A 20793-nucleotide genomic window follows, 5' to 3' on the forward strand; every position below is an offset into this window, starting at 1 on the left:
GGTATCCAAGGATACGTGCGGAGCTGCTCCTAAGCCAAGCCAAGTCAAGGGAGTGGCCAATATTCTTCTCTAAGATGAATCAACACCCGGCCGATAACCGTTTGGAAATAACTGGATCTCAGTGTCTATTAAACTCCATGATGAGGATACGAGTTAACTTGCAAGGAAACATATCAGCCAGCGAACAATTTGCCGGAATCCCACGCTTATCAGTGGTTTAAAGCGAAGAGGTGATCTAAGCAGCAAACGGCGACACTACCAGGGATATATAATTTTGACAAAGCTAGTTTTTCCATGGCCTTGGCAAGCATTAACTATAAAAGCACTTAGTGGTCCAACGTGAACACCGGACCTCATTTCTCTAACCGGCACGGCAAAATAGGTCACTGCCACTAAATATATTAATTCCAAGGCTTTGAGCCTCCCTAAATGCATAGGTCCGTGTTAAGGAATGGTGTAAAGAAGCTTAGCTAAGCTCACTCTGGAGGATTAAATTAAGCAGTGTTGAAAATCAAACGGCCCGCAAATGCCAACAATCGCTGGTTCTTTTCCCATCTTGAGTAAACGCACCAATATGCAAGACTGCAACATATCCGGCATAAGCATAATACGACGACGTTTCGGAACCTCTCGTGAAACCATCCTTTGATGGATATTTAGAGAAGATAAGCAACCATTTCGTCGCGCTACCCGCCTGTTGCTCACCGAAGATGGCTCCCATTGTGTAAGTTGGCAAAACGGAGTTCACCACGAAGCTTGGTTTCTTTTCCTGGCTGAGCTTCCACATTTCCTCTTCGACTTGCGCTTCGAGAGCAGAATAAATGTCCCACCCACGTTCCGCCTCGTAAGGGGGTGGTCTCCACGCAGCCTTGATGGCCTCCTCGTCCCAAGTTTCCCCATTGATCGGATCTCTCGAGTAGTCGAACGATTGCTTGCTGCTTGATCATTGCTGGTAAGAACGAAACGGTTGATTGAAGGCACTTTGCTAGCAGCCTCAAGAAGTCTTCGGAGAGCTTCTATACTTGGTGTAATGACTTCGGTCGGGTCTGGCCCAAAGCTCACGTCTCCTGCGACATGAGCAATGCCATCAACATCCTTGAGAACAGTGTCCCAGACGCAGGCGGTATTCCGATCTAGTACAATTAAAGCCGCAAAAGCTGCAGAAGGGTTGCGTTTGGTAAGAGCTTGCGTCACCCAGGCTGCCTTTCACTTGAGCGGACTGTTCCGCGCACTCTGTAGCCGAGCTCAAGCAGCCCGTTCGCAATGTAGGAGCCAATAAACCTGTGACCTCGGTGACAAATATCAGACCTCCAGGAGGCACTATGCTGGAGACGCAATCATATTTCTGATGATAGGGTTCGAATAGCGCAGTGGGATCGGGTAGCGTTGTGTCCGCAAGATGTGGCAGTAAAAAAGAGTCCCCCTAAGAAATATAGTGCACTGCAATGTTGAAGTACGACCGGCGACTCGGGTATCACAGGCAAGCTATAAATGAGACGTGCTGTAGTCAAGAACTTACTGCTAGAAGATTAGTGCTTTTCCTCCTCCACCCCTTTAATCAACTAGAATCCGGTTTGCGGGTAAGTACATCTGCAATATTCTTTCCACCGGGGAGATATTGCATTGCCAGTAGTATCTGGCGAGCAAATTAGATAGACCAATCCGGTCACCTGTTTTTCTGTGACTCACACAGCTCATCCTGTCATCGGCCTGAACACGTATTCCAGGCTGCCTTCTAAAAGTGGGTATCATTTATCCGAGATATGAACGACACCCAATAGCTCTCCGCTACATCGTGTTCATTTGTTTGGTATGAGCAAGCATGGTACATATATTCCGGTCATCGTCTCTCTTGCACTCCCTGTTGATGAATCTGAAGACATGCGGATCAAATTCGCTTCGTTGAACATGGCTGAATCTGCATTCTTACTCTTTCTACGTCTGTCTGCAGGATTTACTAGTGCTTCACTTCCGGCGCAATATCCGAGTCTTTTTAAGAAGCGGATAATGTCTAAGAAAACAATATACAGTATATGGGCGAGAATGGATATCGCTGGATGCGCGACAGGCATTTGCGGCCACATTATCTTCAACTTTGCAGAGAATATCGCCCCAGAAGCGCAATGGCAGGGCGCATACAGCTATATTCTCCTTGTTGTTTCGCTGGTATGTTCGGTATATTTGGTTACATTGAGCCCAAGGCAACTCTCCCCTTGACTCCATTTTCAGCCCTCCCACCAGGCATTGGATTCGTTCTGGCCGCGTTGGCATGTGGATGGGCTGTCCTTGGAATCTGGGTATTCTACGGTAGGCAGTATATTCAGAACTTTCGAAGTATTTCACCTATATTTGGCTGTCTGCAGTTTTCGCCTACAGCCATCAGCGGATTTGTTGCTGTCCTTACAACAGGATTAATCTTTCAAAATTTGCCTGCCAGTGTGGTCATGATGATCTCTGCAGTTTGCACACCCGACATTTTTTATGCCATCATGCCTATCAAACAGAGCTACTAGGGGCAGCTGTTTGCATCGATATTAGTAATGCCTTGCGGAATGTGAGTTACTTCATGATATATTTCGGACTGGTATCCACACTTACTGACTGTAACCAGGGAAATGTCTTTTCCCGCATGCAATGTTCTAGTTTCCAACGCGATACCTCAAGAACATCAAGGAGTAAGTCCATTAGCTACTAAACTCTTTCAAAAGGCCATGAAGCTAAGCGTGTTGATGCTATTTGATGGTTCAGCATTGAGACGGAGAAAATAACTAAAATTGTGATTGCAGGTCTCAGCCAGCTTAGTTGCAACCTTCATGAATTATGCGTCCTCTTTGGGTCTCATGTTTGGTGCAATAGTCGGGGTTGATCACAACCAAAACAGAACAGATCTCTTAAGGGGCTATCGAAGAGCTTGGTACTTAGGCGTCAGCCTTGCTGCGTCAGGGATTATCTCCACGATGTTTCTTGCTCTCCATGAACATAGGGAGTCCATTCGAACGAAGTTAAAGTTACTCGGAAGAGGAGTGGTATGCATTTTCGTATTGTTCGAAGCACCAGGTACCTTTGCACCTGCGTCTTGAACGTCACGCAGTGATATACAGTGGAAACTAGACAGTCGCCACTGTTCGATAAATCTAGGTCTGCAAGATGAGACCTACAGCACCATGCTAATAATCGGCGCAACGCGCGGTATCCTTCTAGGTTAGTGACGAGCTAGGCGGTGGTATATTGGTGACCAAGTTAGCATTCAAAGTGGGATACTTCAAATGCTGTGACCAGATTCTGACCTCAGTACGATTGTTCAATGGTTACAAGGATTTCATTTCAGTAGAACGCTCGTGGTCATTATTTTGCGTCGGAAGCTGTCAAACGCACCGACGTATGGAGGTCTAATTCTTCCGATCCAATAGGGCGGTTTATATATATAACGAACAATACGCAACCTGGCCTAATTCGGCATTCGGAAGAGATTTATAACCTTTGAACCGTGGAAATAGCAAGAACTTTTGCATATATCTTGGCGAGCTGGAGCGTAGGATCCCGATATCCAAAATAAGGAAGTTCATATGTGACTAGCGGTCACAAGCGGTCCATATTTAACAAGTATAGACGCGAACCGACTAGGGATCTTGCCAGTAGCTGCCTCAGGTGTTTCGACAGCTGCCTGCATAACACTTCCGTGCTTATCCAGCATCCCGCGAGACGCCTAGGATCAGAATCAATGGGACCTGGGCGCCAGAAAACCACGCGGGTACAGATATTAAGCCATCTGAAGATTTTATAGTAACCAAACACTCCTAAATTATTGACCCTGGAGGTTCCGCCAGCGACAGGTAGCAGGAAATGAACATCGAATACATCAGGACCCCGCTCTGATCGGCAAGCTACTAATTCTAACCTGTCATATAAGTATACTAAAGAACAATTGTGGCAGCTATAAGCTTTGCTATAGAAGTAGTCTAATTAGTAACTATAATCATATATTATGGTGGAAAGCCAATTGAAATATTCAAAAAACCATTCTGTAGCTCATGTTCAAGAAACTAAGCACTGAGAAGAATTATGTTCATGGAGAGATTTTTGTGGAATGTCTTCACGGAGCTAGGCCTAACTTTATCAGATGGGTGGCCAGAAATGGCTCGATTCTTCTTTTACACCAATGTATGAAGCTGGATAACGGCACGACGCTATTTCGAGCACTGTGCCCGGGGTGCCTAGAGTGAGCTCTGTGACCTGCTGGCTCCAAATTTAGAGATTATTCTAAAAGCAATGATTAGGATAATCGTAGCTAATATGTAGATAAAATGGGGCTTGCTGTTGCATGCTTTACCAACTCGGGATCCCGGCTTGCAGAGCCGTGACATTAGCGAGGATTCAAATTGTCAACACTTGACTCTACAACATATAGAGCCCAGCCAGTATATCTCAGCACTGATTTCCCTTGCGGGCTCGGAGCACAAAGAACCTTTATCAACTTCATACTGAGGGAGTCTTCGTGAGTCCTAGGTAGGTTAAACAAGATTGCAGAGCTTACTCTAGACTCACAAGGTTAGGAAGGATTGAGAGGTCAACCCTTCCGAAACAGGAAACTCCAGGGTAATAGGAAGTTAGTAGTAGTTCTGGAATGCTTTAAATAATTCTCGTATTAGATTTAAAGCATGTTTAGGGAAAGAAGCTAGACTAGGCATGCCTTCGTTGCATTGCTATACTTTAGGCACCTGGTTGTGAAAGCCAACAGGATTCAGCATTTCACTCTGGCGTGCATTCTCCCAAACATGCGACTTTATTTGATTCGCCTTTTGACTTGTATCTAGTTGTCAAGATACATAGAAGTGTTCACGGTGTAGTACGCTATGGCTGGAGAAGACTGCAGAAGGCATCGGTTGGAAAGAGATATTGGTCAAATGTTGGCTTGGATCGCGGACTTGGTATCCAGATTGCTAAAGGTCATGACAAAGGTCTCATCAGGGTTATTGGGCCGGCCCAGCCGCACTGTTGCCTTCCGGCCCACATGATCGAAGACGATGTTGAAAAGAGTGGAGCCTCTACTTTTCCCTTCCTTATATGCCCGGCAGATCGAGAGAGGGTAGTTGTCTTCGTCCTCCCACAACTTCGCAAATGCCTCCTTCGTGCCGTCAAAACCAGAGAGGAGATGTTCCATCCGCCCGTGGCGGCTCCACGAGTCCGGCAGGGGATTAAGCTCTTGCGCCGATGGCCCATGGTTGAGGAGGCAGTGGTTCGTATGCACTATCCGCCCATTGGTGTCAGCAACTTGCTTGCACAAGCTGATGGGCGAGAACTCTAGCCCGTAGGCCTCGTGTGCGTTGCCCACCATGATGAACGCGCTAGCCGCCATGCCCCCTTGCGAGACGATTTTTTCATACGCCTCAGACGGAGATGTACTTTCGAGGGCCATGCGCAGCGCGAGATGCGAGGGGAGGCCAGTGGGACGGAGGCCATGTAGGTGTAGTGCATTGTAATTGACAGCGACACCAGCACTGTTGAAACCCACTTTGCCAATGATACCAGCTTCTGTAATCATTTTGATAGTGGGTAGACCCGGCTGACAAATTGTTAACTGGATCAAGTTTTCTTTGGTTGCGGTGAAGAACTGCCGGAATGGCGGTTAGCAAGGAAAATAGATAGCAGACCGTGGATCTAATAACCTACGTCCCAGTTCTGGCCCTGTAGCGCTCCATTGGGGGTTTTGCAGTAAACAGTGGTGCACCCGTCCCGGGCTTCTACGAGCCCGTACGCGAATTCCGTACGAGTGTTGAGCATGACAATCTCCGATACTTCGCGTTCCGCACCCTTTGCGATTCCTGAAAATTCCGTCAACGGGGTGATTCAGCAAGTAAAGAACGTAGGTAAACATACCGCAGATTTCCTCATAGTATCTCGGCCAGCGCTGTTTCATCACCTGCTCCAACTCCCTGAGGAGCTGTTCAAGCTCCGCCTGTGTCTTTTTTGTTTTGCCATGAATGAGGCCAGTTGCGAAGTCAATGGCTTTCGCAATCTCGCCTTTGGCAGCAGAGCCATGGTGATAGCCGATCTGGAAGTATAGGCGTTAAATATGGGCAAATATACATTCGGGTATGGACTTACTTCGGAGGGGGTACCTTGGCAAGTTACGTGAAGCATTTTTCTTCGGAGCGTCCAGTAGAAAATATTGAACAGGGTGGCTAGCTAGATAGGTGCATTCGAGATCGCGATTTGGGTGAGTTGGCGGCAAGTACCGATGAGATCTAGAATACAGACATGTTCCTGCTGCCTGGTCCAGTTTTGACACGGAATCGACAGAGCGCACAAAGCCCTAGACCAAGGTTCGGCCGGCGCCGGGCCAGGGAAATCAACATGCTATGCATGTGGGCTTGGCCTGTGGTTCTTTTAGGTTAGGATCGTGTACGCAGCCGCTACTGAGACGGAACCCGTGGATCCCGAGTGCTTCTTGGAGAACCTGTGATTGGCTGGTGAGCATCAAGATCCTATCGCCGTTCCATTGCAGGTGACATCGCGCCGATGCCAACCGGATTCGTGGCGCTGCGGGTGGAGCGAAAAGGGCCTGTGCAATTCTGCAGCTCGAATGACTCGTTCTGAGAGACCCTCTCGCAGTTCTCCACGCCATATGGTGATGGCTTTTGGGAGGGATTACTGTTTCGTTCTCACAGTTATCATTAGTAACAGAAAATTAGAAAACAAATAGCGCGGAGGAATTTGGGTATTCTCTGGTGATCTTAACACTGTATATGATCGAACTGCTTCAATTCCGTTGCTACGATCGAATAGTGGAGTGGAAAGAACAAAATGTAGAAGAATTAAACTAGCTAAAATGGTGTAGCGCCTCTCTAATTTTCTCGAACTCGCTTCTTCTTAGTTCTCAATTCCCTAAAAGGATAATGCTAAATCCAACTCCCGTCCACAGGTGCTATCTGCTAGTTCCACACCCCTCGCTTCTAGGTCTGGCCGTTCTTGTTGATCAAACTCACCAGCCCGTTTTGCAAATAGTCGCCGTAGGAGAGTGGCTCCCGATCAGACTTGCCATTGGGTTCTCGGGGATCAAATGGATCAATCACGCTGTCGTATCCCAGGTTGACGAAGAATGGCAGGGACTGGCGCTCTGCATTAACCCATTTCACCCGATGGATGGGCGCTTTATAGTAGTTGTTTGTGAGATGTGCCATGTAACTGCCGCAGTTGATCAAGTAGCCAGTATCGTCGGCCTCGATATCTTGATACCCGGCAGCAGTTTCTACCTGCAGGTTCTGCACGTTGGACTGGTAAAGCACAGTGATTAGGGATACATCCTCATGCCACTCAAAACTCAGTTTGGTGCCGTCGGCCGCCGTCTTGATAGCAGCCTCGGGGTAGGGATCCAGGTAAGGGTAGCGGATCAGCACAACCGAGGCAAGAGTATCGTCTGGCTTGAAGTGGCGAGCGAAGAAATTCTCCTCTTTGCCTAATGCCAAGGCGTAGCCCTTGAGCAGTGCAGAAGAGAGACCGAAAACATCCCAGTAATACTGCTCGGCAAAGTCTTGGAAACCAGGGTGCTTGGTCTCGTCTGGCCACACGTTTACCTCGTGAGTGGGAGTCTTGGCCTGGATACGGGGATGATCGGGCGTGAAGTTCGGGTTAAGGTAGCAGAAGGACTCGACTGCCTTTTTCCCGGGGATGGACAGGTAGTATCCGGCACGGACTTGGTCCTGGTGCTCTTTGTTGTAGGCACGAATCGCAAGGTCCCACTTTTCCTCAGGTGTGATAGACATATGAAACTCCTTGGTCTTCTGCGAGAGTCGCTGCACATTGATCCCATGGTTGACGGCGTAGAAAAACCCAGTATCACGCGAAGCGGCGTCGATTTGCTGGGCTACTCTCATTTTGGCTGCTTGGTCGTCTCCAAACAGGGGAGAAACATCGATCTTTGGAACATTGGCTTTGCTGACTGAACCCATTATGAATGAGGGCAAGCAGTTGAGACTGATGAAGAAGCGGTGGTAACGGAAGGATCCCCAAGGCTTGGACTGGTTTGTGTAGGTTAATGGGTAGGAATTGCCGGCGAAGAACAGACGTTTCTGCGAATTTCCATCAGGGTTTATTTATTTTCCCGTCTGCGCGCAAGTCTCCAAGCAAATAAGCGACCGGGTAGGACTGGCTTGGACATCGAGCCGACCACACTCGTCGCAAAAGTACGAGGGGCTGTAGACAAGTATAGTCATGGCGGCCTTCGTCGGGTGACGCCTAAAACCATTACCCTGCAGAAATTGAATCAGCGTAAGACACTGCAGCAATAGCCCCGCCAGGAATAGAGGGCTTGGCTCGTACCACAATTTGATGAGTAGGAATGGACTACGTCAGCCCTAAGCGAGAGAATATTGGGAAATGATCATAACGAAGCTTGTTACCCTTTTGCGATTGGCCCTTTCCCCCAATATAGGGCCAATATTACGGTGCAGAGCCAGTTGGGACAATCTGCAGGAGACGTGAAACATCATCTCCTGCGTACCCTATGGCACTAGTACCTAGCATGGTCTGATGCTAGGCCGTGACGGTGTCGCTTGGCCGTCCCCACGGCACGGCTTGATGGTACGATGCTGCGGTACTGGATTGCCGGGTAGCGAAGTCAGTCCCTAATCTTGTGAAGGCCTCTTGGCAGTGCTTCGACTGGAATCGGCCAGGCGGAGCTGTAGTACCCCTCGTCTAGGAGGGGAGCTCGGTTTAGCACTGTGGGCGGACTTTTCGCGGTGTCCTCACTTCTAGGCCGTCAACTGACTTCTCAAGCGATATCCCCTCAGGCTTTTGCCCTCCGTGAAATAAGAGAATCAAAATGAGCCCTCCCGGGCTATTGAGCGAAGACGGCCCTGGCTACAGTGGCGGCTATGCAGACCCTACGGTGCCAAAGGTTAATTGGAAGCAGTCCAATGGGAAAAGCGCCGGGGGCAATGGCGACGTTGATGCAGGCAATGGCAACATTGACCCTAGCAAATCGGGTGTTGGTGTCCAAGTGTGTTTTGCAGGAGGGCTTGAAGGTTGGAAAGCCGGCATCAGCAAAATAACTGAACGTTGTGATCTGAGCAGTATTGCAACAAACTCGACGAAATACCAGCTTGCGGTAACCGGGTTCAGTGATGGACCGGATGACTACAATGAGTACTCGGTTCCTTTTCCCTCAGAAGTACTTGTCGCGATGGAAGAAATGTGTCTTGCACGAGATATTAGTATGAGGTCTGTGATCCAGTTTGCAGTGCATTATGTGTTGAAAGGGTTCGGTGGTGGCTCACATACTGTTGCTGCGTCGATCGATGTGGGTGACGACCCCAATAACATAGCGACATCATACACTATTACACCCTCAATTGTCTGCCATGAGAGCAGACAAGGACAGACCGTGATGCAGGAGATTCAGAGTATGGAAAAGTTAAACCAATTGAGGAAGCAAGAAATGCATCCGGGGGAGGCTGGATTAAGTCTCATCAGAATGGGGTTATTCGACATTCTGGTTATCTTCGCAGATGCAAACAAGTGTGAGGGTCTAATTGCTGGCTTGCCTCTAGCAGTAATGGTGTGCGAAGGAGGTGGAAGACTTCAGGTTAGAATACACTTCTCAGGGTCCCTTTTTCGACAGAAGACGTTAGTGGATATCGCCGAAGCCCTGAACGTCTTGTTCGCTAAGGCTGCGTCGGGGGGAGCGACGCCGGTCCGAGATCTTGAACTTCTTTCTGCAGAGCAAAAGCAGCAGTTAGAAGAGTGGAACAAGACGGATGGAGAGTACCCTGAATGCAAAAGACTCAATCACCTTATTGAGGAGGCGACACAGCTGCATGAAGACAAAGTTGCCATCGTGTACAAACGTCGCCAGCTTACATACGGCGAATTGAACGCGCAGGCCAACTGTTTCGCGCACTATCTGCGGTCCATCGGGATCTTACCTGAGCAGCTGGTGGCTTTATTTCTCGAGAAGAGCGAGAACCTTATCGTGACTATATTGGGTATCTGGAAGTCCGGCGCCGCATATGTGCCCATTGACCCAACCTACCCTGATGAACGAGTCCGCTTTGTGCTTGAAGACACTCAGGCAAAAGTCATCATTGCGAGCAACCACCTTGCAGAGAGACTTCAAAGCGAGGTCATCAGCGACAGGGAGCTCTCCATTATTCGTCTAGAGCATTGCTTGAGCGCCATTGATCAGCAGCCATCGACATTCCCGAGAGCCAATTTGCGCGACCCATCTCTGACCAGCAAGCAGCTTGCCTACGTTACCTATACATCGGGGACCACGGGTTTTCCGAAGGGCATTCTCAAGCAACACACTAACGTGGTGAACAGCATCACTGACCTTTCAGCTCGGTATGGGGTGACAGGGGACCATCATGAAGCCATCCTGCTCTTTTCAGCGTATGTGTTTGAGCCCTTCGTGCGGCAGATGCTCATGGCACTAGTGAATGGCCATTTGCTCGCTATGGTCGATGATGCTGAGAAGTATGATGCCGAAAAGTTGATACCATTCATTCGTGAGCACAAGATCACGTACCTCAACGGCACTGCCTCCGTCCTGCAGGAATACGACTTCTCCTCTTGCCCATCTCTAAAGCGTTTGATCTTGGTCGGTGAGAACTTGACTGAATCTCGGTATCTGGCACTACGTAGACATTTCAAGAATTGCATATTGAACGAGTATGGCTTCACAGAATCAGCCTTTGTGACGGCGCTCAATGTTTTCGAACCAGGCTCGGCGCGCAATAACACGAGTCTTGGGAGGCCGGTGCGCAACGTCAAGTGTTATATCCTCAACAAGTCTCTCAAGCGAGTGCCTATTGGTGCCACTGGTGAATTACACATTGGCGGGCTGGGTATATCCAAGGGCTACCTTAACCGTCCCGACCTTACGCCGCAACGCTTCATTCCCAACCCATTCCAAACGGACCATGAGAAGGAGCTCGGATTAAACCAGCTGATGTACAAGACCGGGGATCTCGCCCGTTGGCTTCCAAACGGTGAGATCGAGTACCTCGGCCGCGCGGACTTCCAAATCAAGCTGCGAGGGATCCGTATCGAGCCCGGCGAGATAGAGTCCACTCTGGCGGGTTACCCTGGGGTACGAACCAGCCTAGTCGTCTCTAAAAGGTTGCGGCATGGCGAAAAGGAGACTACCAACGAGCATCTGGTAGGCTATTATGTGGGCGATAATACCTCTGTCTCTGAAACGGCTCTCTTGCAATTTCTGGAGCTGAAGCTGCCCCGATACATGATTCCGACACGACTTGTGCGCGTGTCTCAAATCCCAGTGACTGTTAATGGAAAGGCAGACCTCCGTGCCCTACCTTCTGTCGACCTTATTCAACCCAAAGTGTCCTCTTGCGAGCTCACGGATGAGGTGGAAATAGCTTTGGGGAAGATATGGGCAGATGTTCTCGGAGCCCATCACCTGTCGATATCCCGTAAAGACAACTTCTTTCGTCTTGGAGGGCACAGCATCACATGCATCCAGCTCATCGCACGTATTCGCCAGCAGCTTGGTGTAATTATTTCCATTGAGGACGTTTTCTCATCCCGGACACTGGAGCGTATGGCTGAGCTTCTGCGAAGCAAAGAGTCCAACGGAACTCCGGATGAGAGGGCTAGGCCTCAACTAAAAACCGTGGCGGGAGAAGTTGCAAATGCTAATGTCTATCTTGCTAACAGTCTCCAGCAAGGCTTCGTTTATCAGTTCCTGAAAAATATGGGCCGATCAGAGGCTTATGTGATGCAATCCGTGCTGCGATACGATGTCAATATCAATCCTGATCTATTTAAAAAAGCCTGGAAGCAGGTACAACACATGCTTCCAACACTGAGGCTCCGATTTCAATGGGGACAGGATGTTTTGCAGGTGATTGACGAGGACCAGCCGCTGAACTGGTGGTTCTTACACCTTGCCGACGATTCAGCCCTGCCCGAGGAGCAGAAACTACTAGAGTTACAGCGCAGGGACCTGGCTGAGCCATACGACCTAGCAGCCGGAAGCCTGTTCCGCATTTATCTGATCGAGCATAGCTCAACTCGGTTTTCGTGCTTGTTCAGCTGTCATCACGCAATCCTTGATGGATGGAGCCTGCCGCTTCTTTTCAGGAAGACTCATGGAACTTATCTGCATCTCCTGCACGGACATTCTCTCAGGACTCTGGAAGACCCTTACAGGCAGTCTCAGCAGTATCTCCAAGATCATCGCGAAGATCATCTCAGGTACTGGGCTGGTATCGTGAATCAGATTGAAGAGCGTTGTGACATGAACGCTTTGCTGAACGAACGCAGTCGGTACAAGATTCAACTGGCGGACTATGACAAAGTGGAGGATCAACAACAATTAACTTTAACAGTCCCTGATGCTTCCTGGCTAAGCAAATTGCGCCAAACATGCTCTGCGCAAGGCATTACATTGCACTCTATTCTGCAGTTTGTTTGGCACGCGGTATTGCATGCTTACGGTGGCGGTACTCATACTGTCACTGGCACTACTATCTCAGGGAGGAACCTGCCTGTGAGTGGGATCGAACGATCTGTGGGTCTCTACATAAATACGCTCCCACTGGTAATTAATCAGTTGGCCTATAAGAATAAAACCGTCTTGGAGGCTATCCGTGATGTGCAGGCCATTGTAAATGGCATGAACAGCCGGGGAAATGTGGAACTTGGCCGTCTACAGAAAAACGAGCTGAAGCATGGGTTATTTGACTCGCTATTTGTGCTGGAGAATTATCCAATACTGGACAAGTCCGAGGAGATGCGGCAGAAGAGTGAATTGAAGTATACCATCGAAGGCAATATTGAAAAGCTCGACTATCCCCTTGCTGTTATCGCGCGCGAGGTCGACCTAACTGGGGGATTCACCTTCACCATCTGCTACGCTCGAGAGCTTTTCGATGAGATTGTTATATCTGAGTTGCTCCAAATGGTCCGGGACACGCTCCTGCAAGTCGCGAAGCATTTAGATGACCCCGTCCGCAGCCTAGAGTATCTGTCATCAGCGCAAATGGCTCAACTTGACGCATGGAATGCGACAGACGCGGAATTCCCCGACACCACCCTACACGCGATGTTCGAAAAAGAAGCGGCCCAGAAACCAGACAAGGTCGCGGTGGTCTATGAGCAACGCAGCTTGACGTATCGTCAGCTAAATGAGCGGGCGAACCGTATGGCGCACCAGCTCAAATCTGATATCAGCCCAAAGCCGAACAGTATCATTGCTCTGGTAGTGGATAAGAGTGAGCATATGATAGCTACCATTCTGGCTGTGTGGAAGACTGGCGGTGCCTATGTACCGATCGACCCTGAGTACCCCGACGACCGTATCCGCTATATCCTAGAAGACACCAGCGCCATTGCCGTGATTTCAGACGCGTGTTACCTCTCACGAATCCAAGAATTAGCGGGAGAGAGTGTCCGTCTGTATCGGTCTGACATCTCTACTCAGACTGACGGTAACTGGAGTGTGTCGAATCCTGCACCGTCCAGTACGAGCACGGATCTTGCATATATTATCTACACTTCGGGAACAACTGGGAAGCCAAAGGGCGTCATGGTGGAGCACCACGGAGTGGTAAATCTGCAGATATCGCTGTCTAAAACCTTCGGGCTGCGCGATACTGATGACGAGGTAATCCTCTCATTCTCCAACTACGTCTTTGACCATTTCGTGGAACAGATGACGGATGCCATTCTCAACGGCCAAACATTAGTTATGCTCAACGATGCAATGCGCAGTGACAAAGAGCGCCTCTACCAATATATCGAAACTAATAGGGTAACATACCTGTCTGGAACCCCATCCGTTATTTCCATGTATGAGTTCAGTCGATTTAAAGACCACCTACGCCGTGTCGACTGCGTTGGAGAAGCTTTTAGCCAGCCCGTCTTTGATCAAATCCGTGACACTTTCCAAGGGCTGATTATCAACGGCTACGGTCCAACAGAGATCTCCATCACGACACACAAGCGGCTGTACCCTTTCCCTGAGCGGCGCACAGATAAGAGCATCGGCCAGCAGATTGGCAACAGTACGAGCTACGTGCTGAATGCAGACATGAAACGCGTTCCAATTGGGGCTGTAGGTGAGCTCTATCTGGGTGGTGAAGGCGTCGCGCGAGGATATCATAACCGACCGGAAGTGACTGCTGAGCGATTTTTACGCAATCCGTTCCAAACAGACAGTGAACGGCAAAATGGGCGCAACAGCCGCTTGTACAGGACCGGTGACTTGGTACGCTGGATCCCAGGCAGTAACGGTGAAATTGAATATTTGGGACGCAATGACTTCCAGGTCAAGATTCGCGGGCTCCGTATCGAATTGGGGGAGATTGAGGCTGTCATGTCCTCACATCCTGACATTAAACAGTCTGTTGTAATTGCAAAGAGTGGCAAGGAAGGAGACCAGAAGTTCCTTGTTGGTTACTTCGTGGCTAGCTCGCCATTGTCTCCGGGTGCAATCCGGCGCTTTATGCAATCCCGGCTTCCTGGCTATATGATACCTTCAAGTTTCATTCCTATCAGTTCTCTCCCAGTGACTCCCAGTGGAAAGCTGGATACAAAGGCCTTACCTACAGCAGAGGAGAAAGGCGCAATGAACGTGCTGGCTCCACGTAATGAAATCGAGAGCATCCTGTGCGGTATCTGGGCAGGGTTGTTAGATATATCCGCCCAAACAATTGGCAGCGACAGCGATTTTTTCACCCTCGGAGGCGATAGTTTGAAGAGTACAAAGCTCTCATTCAAGATTCACGAGGTATTTGGCCGCACAATCTCCGTCAGCGCTCTGTTCCGTCACCGAACCATCGAGAGTCTGGCACACCTAATTATGAACAATGTTGGAGACATACAGGAGATCACGCCTGTGGATTATGATAACAGACGCAAAATAGCCGTATCTCCCGCTCAAGAGCGCCTTCTATTCATTCACGAGCTTGAAGGTGGAGGCAATGCATATAATATCGATGCTGCCTTTGAGCTACCTCCATACATTGATCAATCTCGAGTCGAAGAGGCATTATATACCATTCTTTCAAGACACGAAGCCTTACGAACATTTCTGCTGCGGGACCAGGCAACTGGCACGTTCTACCAAAAGATATTGACTACCGATGAGGCCAAGTGCATGTTGATCATTGAGAAAAGTGCAGTGAGCACCATTGATCAAATTGATTCCATAGTCGGACGCCTATCGCAGCACATTTTCCGTCTCGATTCTGAGCTTCCCTGGTTGGCGCATATTGTCACGCACAAAACGGGCAATCTTTATCTGACCCTGTCCTTCCATCACACTTGCTTCGATGCATGGTCATTGAAGATCTTCGAGCGGGAGCTCCGCGTTTTTTGCGCGTCAAACGAAAAAGGCGGCAACATGCCAATCCTACCAATGCCTCAAGTCCAGTACAAGGAGTATGCCGAGCACCATCGTCGACGACTAGGTAAGAATCAGATTCAAAAATTATCCGACTTTTGGCTGCAAAGACTAGACGGCCTGGAGCCCCTACAGCTCCTACCGGATTATCCGCGGCCTGCCCAATTCAACTACGATGGAGGTGACCTCTCCGTCATTCTGGACGGTGTGGTTCTGGAAACCCTCAGGGGCATTGCAAAAGACCACGGAGTAACTCTGTACGCAGTGCTTCTCGCTGTTTACTGCCTGATGCTTTCGACATATACACACCAGGTAGATATCGCTGTGGGAGTCCCCATCAGTCACCGAACCCACCCCCTGTTCCAGTCTATTGTCGGATTCTTCGTCAATATGGTAGTTGTGAGGGTCGACGTGAAGGACTTTGCCGTTCACGATCTCATTCGAAGGGTAATGAAAGCGCTTGTTGATGCCCAGTTACATCAGGACATGCCATTCCAAGACGTGACTAAACTGCTGCGGGTGGATAACGACGCCAGCCGACATCCCCTAGTTCAGACTGTGTTCAACTTTGAAAGTGACATGGACAAAGAATTCGAGACGACACCTTCAATCCAAGACACTGCCACAATCGCACCATACCAGTCCGTTCAGAGGATAAAGTCGGTTGCGAAATTTGATCTGAACGCGACAGCTACAGAGTCGGGCTCAGCCTTAAAGATTAACTTTAACTATGCCACCAGCCTGTTCCGGAAAGAAACGATCCAGGGCTTCTTAGAGACATACAGGCATCTCCTGTTACAGCTCTCTTATCTGGGGTCCCAGGGACTTAAAGAAGATACAAAGCTACTGTTGGTCCGCCCTGAGGAGATGAGTGGTCCGCATCTGCCATTAGCAGGATTATCCAATGGTGCGGAAACCCTAGAAGCTATATCACTCAGTAGAGCATTCGAGTTTGAAGCTTTCAGGGTACCGGATAGAGCTGCCGTCGTACAGGGAGATAAATCACTCAGCTATACCGAGCTCAATAAACGGGCAAACCAGCTAGCCCGGTACATACAATCCGTGGCACACCTTAGGCCGGACGACAAGGTGCTCCTCATTCTGGATAAGAGCATCGACATGATTATTTGCATCCTCGCAATCTGGAAAACCGGTAGCGCATATGTGCCTTTGGATCCATCATATCCCAAGGAGCGTGTCCAGTGCATTTCGGAGGTAGTTCAAGCAAAGATTCTGATTACAGAGTCACGGTACGCCTCTGCATGGGGAAGCCAGACGTCAACAATACTTGCAATTGACTCGCCCAAGGTCTCGAATATGGTCAATAATCAGGCAACTCATAACTTGCCCAACATTGCGGGAATAAAAAATCTGGCATATATAATTTTCACATCTGGCACCTCCGGCAAGCCAAAGGGTGTTCTGGTCGAACAAGGTGGAGTTCTTCACTTGCGTGATGCGCTTAGGAAGCGGTACTTTGGCATTGAATGCAATGAATACCATGCTGTGCTCTTCCTATCCAATTACGTGTTTGATTTCTCTATCGAGCAGTTGGTCTTATCAATTATGAGCGGCCACAAGTTGATCATCCCGGAAGGAGAATTCGTTGCGGATGATGAATTCTACATAACAGCCAACGGTCAACGCCTCTCATATTTGAGCGGTACACCATCCCTGTTGCAGCAAATTGACCTAGCACGCCTCAATCATCTACAGGTCGTAACTGCAGCTGGTGAGCAACTCCATGCTGCGCAGTTTAATAAGTTGCGCTCCGGATTCCGCGGCCCGATCTACAACGCATATGGAATTACGGAGACCACGGTATACAACATAGTCAGCGAGTTCAGTGCGCAATCCCAATTCGAAAATGCTCTGCGAGAGCTGCTACCAGGCACTAGGGCATATCTTCTTAACCACGCCACTCAGCCAGTTCCTATGAACGCAGTCGGAGAGCTGTATCTCGCTGGTGATTGTGTGGCCCGTGGCTATCTCAACCAGCCTGTTCTAACAGGTGACCGTTTTATCCAGAATCCATTCCAAACAGAGCAAGATATTGCTTCCGGAAGCTATCCTCGGCTCTATAGAACTGGCGACCTGTTTCGATGCCGGCTTGACCGTCAGCACCAGCCATATCTAGAATATCTTGGAAGAGCTGATCTCCAGGTCAAGATAAGAGGATACCGTATTGAGCCGTCAGAAGTTCAGAACGTGCTTGCTTCCTGTCCTGGCGTTCGAGAATGTGCAGTAGTGGCCAAGTATGAGAACACCGATGCTTACTCCAGGATAGCCAAATTCCTGGTCGGATATTATACCCCTGACACCGAGACGGTCTCCGATTCAAGTATCCTCGCCCACATGAAAAGCAAGCTTCCCGCATATATGGTCCCTAAATATCTATGCCGTCTAGAAGGTGGACTTCCAGTGACAATCAACGGGAAACTTGACGTTCGAAAGCTGCCTGATATCGGCAACCCTCAACATCAAATATCGTACAACCCCCCAAGGGATGTCCTGGAGGCCGACTTGTGTAGATTATGGGCATCAGCACTAGGAACAGAGCGATGCGGTATTGATGATGATCTGTTTAGGTTAGGCGGAGACAGTATTACTGCTTTGCATCTCGCAGCCCAAATCCACCACCAGATCGGCCGAAAGGTCACTGTTCGAGATATTTTCGACCACCCTACCATTCGTGGTATTCATGACAACGTTATGGTGAAACTCGTTCCACACAATGTTCCTCAATTCCAAGCAGAGCAGCAAACAGTACTCGGTGATGCGCCTCTGCTACCGATCCAAACTTGGTTCTTATCAAAATCGCTACAGCACCCAAGCCATTGGAATCACACCTTCTACCTACGGACCCCTGAGCTGGACGTGACTACTCTGAGCACAGCAGTCGCCGAATTGCAGCTGTATCATGACGCCTTCAGAATGCGGTTGAGGCAAATAGATGGAAGGACGGTGCAATGCTTCGCAGATGACATTTCTCCAGTACAGCTCCGAGTGTTGAACGTCAAGGATGTCGACGGAAGCGCGGCTATTGACCAGCAACTCCAGAAATATCAGTCTGACTTCGACCTTGAGAAAGGCCCAATCTGTGCTGCTGCCTACCTCCATGGCTACGAGGATCGATCTGCACGAGTCTGGTTTTCTGTCCACCACATCATCATTGATATAGTTAGCTGGCAGATTCTTGCGCGCGACCTACAAATCCTGTACGAGGGTGGAACTCTCGGTCGTAAGAGTAGCAGCGTCAGACAATGGGCAGAGGCACTACAGAGCTACCAGGGGTCGGCATCGGAGAGGGCCTACTGGGAAGGACTTCTTGCTCAAACGGCTGCCAACATATCCGCTTTGCCCCCAGTGACCGGGACCCGTACCCGGTTGGCTCGAACTTGGAGTGACGACAGGACGGTCATTCTCCTGAATGAAGCTTCTAATCAGAATGCATCTATACAAGACCTCTTACTCGCCGCTGTTGGATTGGCACTTCAACAGGTCACCCCGGGTAGCCCGAGTATGATTACTCTCGAGGGCCATGGGCGTGAGGAAATTGTTGACCCGACATTAGACCTCAGCCGTACCTTGGGTTGGTTCACCAGCATGTATCCCTTCGAGATCCCTCCCCTGAATGTTGAAACCCTTAGCCAGGGCATAGCCAGCTTGCGAGAATGCCTTAGGCAGGTGCCTGCACGGGGCATCGGGTTTGGATCACTCTACGGTTATTGCAAACACCAAATGCCTCAGGTTACGTTCAACTACCTGGGCCAGCTGACAAGCAAGCAATCGATAACTGATCAGTGGGCCCTCGCTGTTGGTGACGGAGAGATGCAATATGGGCTTACAACAAGTCCTGCGGACAGAGACCAAAGCTCGTTCGCGGTTGATATCACCGCCAGCTGTGTAAATGGTGCCCTGTCAGTCGAAATGAATAGTGCCTGGAGCCTTGAAAAAAGCATGCGATTCATATCCAGGATTGAGGAAGTATTGAATATGATTCTTAGCGGGACCCTAGCTCAGCAGGCGACTCCAGTGCTTACGCCACAGGTATTCAACGAGGAGATGTACACACCATATTTTGAATTTTCCAAAACCCCACGACGCGGACCGATCTTGTTCCTATTGCCGCCAGGGGAGGGAGGGGCAGAAAGCTACTTTAACAATATCGTCAAGCACTTGCCCACGACTAATATGGTCGTCTTTAACAATTACTACCTTCACTCCAAGAGTCTGAACACGTTTGAAAAGCTAGCTGAGATGTATTTGGGGCACATCCGTCAGATCCAGCCAGACGGGCCTTACCATTTCATCGGATGGAGTTTTGGAGGAACAATCGCGATGGAAATATCGCGACAGCTCGTGGGGCTAGGTTCAACGATTGGTCTTTTAGGTATCATTGACACGTATTTCAACGTGCCTGGAGCAACGCGGGCAATTGGCCTCGGTGATACTGAGGTCTTGGATCCCATTCATCATATATCCCAACCAGAACCAGCCGATTTCCAGTGCCTCCCAGCCAGCACAGACTACATCATTTTATTCAAAGCTACTAGGGTGAACGACAAGTTTCAGTCTGAAAACCAGAGGCGTCTGTACGAGTACTACGACAAAACATTGCTTAATGATCTCGACTGGTTACTCCCTGGTGCTTCAAACATTCATCTAGTCCGCCTTGAGGAGGATACTCACTTCTCCTGGGCGACCAATCCACGCCAAATCGCCCACGTTTGTTCAACAATCGAGAAATTTCTCGCCAGATATTAGTAAAGTGATGCCAACAACGTATGCATAATGAGGTGGATGTAATCCAGCAAGGTCAGGTTCGGGGCAGGATTTTGTGCTGTAACTCACTTTACGTGGATATATATCTTTAGAGAGACAATAATCAATCATACTTCAAATAATGAAACGAACCTGCTCATTGCAAAACATGCCTAAGAGCACAGCAACCCAGCAGAGGGTAATCATGAAGTAGGTAGCTAAGGATTTCTAGTTAGGGGACAGCCCGGTTCTGTTTATTAGTTGTTATTAGTTTTCATTTTAAGAGTTATGCAGTGAGCTGCTACTTATACGTTTATACAGGGTGGCAAGGTACTGGCTTATATATAAACAACATGTCAGCCCTTATTATTACTCATGTCTTACAAGCCTGCTAGGGGGAAATAAAGAGTATCATGGCAATAAACAGAGTATATTAGTAAAATGATTTAAGCTATGCCTATCGAGCTGTGGCAGCAGGCATAGGAATCAATCCCCGGGGGCCAGATGTTACCCTGCCATGGAAATTGAATTGCAAATCATTGGTTTCCACCACTTAAAATATAGTACGTGCGCCGCTGGGGACCGGAACATCTTCATTGCAAAGATTGCCCCATCGTCGACCTACCTACGCCTGCGTCGACGTGCTCGGAACCCCCACCATC

The 20793-nt window shown here is 49.1% G+C and overlaps 5 protein-coding genes across 5 annotated transcripts, besides 1 other annotated feature; 3 read left to right on the forward strand and 2 right to left on the reverse strand.

The window, feature by feature from the left end:
• Window positions 1-20793: part of a sequence feature (contig 1.45 1..83158(-1)) that runs on past both edges of the window.
• ANIA_11354 (uncharacterized protein) lies at window positions 711-1137 on the forward strand (the record flags this gene model as incomplete). Its single annotated transcript, XM_050612690.1, has 2 exons — window positions 711-724; window positions 978-1137. The coding sequence occupies 2 exons, from the start codon at window positions 711-713 to the stop codon at window positions 1135-1137; spliced, it is 174 nt and encodes a 57-aa protein (XP_050468581.1).
• Window positions 1909-2740, forward strand: ANIA_02624 (uncharacterized protein; the record flags this gene model as incomplete). Its single annotated transcript, XM_655136.1, has 4 exons — window positions 1909-2166; window positions 2438-2554; window positions 2612-2675; window positions 2709-2740. 4 exons carry the CDS (start codon window positions 1909-1911, stop codon window positions 2738-2740), a joined length of 471 nt encoding a protein of 156 aa, XP_660228.1.
• On the reverse strand, window positions 4901-6187 carry ANIA_02623 (isopenicillin-N N-acyltransferase aatA; the record flags this gene model as incomplete). The annotated part of the gene is made up of 4 exons (XM_050612691.1): window positions 6106-6187; window positions 5878-6052; window positions 5671-5822; window positions 4901-5611 (listed from the first exon to the last, which is right to left on the reverse strand). Exons 1-4 carry the CDS (start codon window positions 6139-6141, stop codon window positions 4901-4903), a joined length of 1074 nt encoding a protein of 357 aa, XP_050468582.1. The 5' UTR covers window positions 6142-6187.
• ANIA_02622 (isopenicillin-N synthase ipnA) lies at window positions 6801-7949 on the reverse strand (the record flags this gene model as incomplete). The annotated part of the gene is made up of 1 exon (XM_655134.2): window positions 6801-7949. The coding sequence occupies one exon, from the start codon at window positions 7947-7949 to the stop codon at window positions 6954-6956; it is 996 nt and encodes a 331-aa protein (XP_660226.1). The 3' UTR covers window positions 6801-6953.
• Window positions 8822-20134, forward strand: ANIA_02621 (L-aminoadipate-semialdehyde dehydrogenase acvA; the record flags this gene model as incomplete). The annotated part of the gene is made up of 1 exon (XM_655133.1): window positions 8822-20134. The coding sequence occupies one exon, from the start codon at window positions 8822-8824 to the stop codon at window positions 20132-20134; it is 11313 nt and encodes a 3770-aa protein (XP_660225.1).

This window comes from Aspergillus nidulans, chromosome VI (assembly GCF_000011425.1).
Source record: "Aspergillus nidulans FGSC A4 chromosome VI".
Classification (NCBI taxonomy): Eukaryota; Fungi; Ascomycota; class Eurotiomycetes; order Eurotiales; family Aspergillaceae; genus Aspergillus; species Aspergillus nidulans.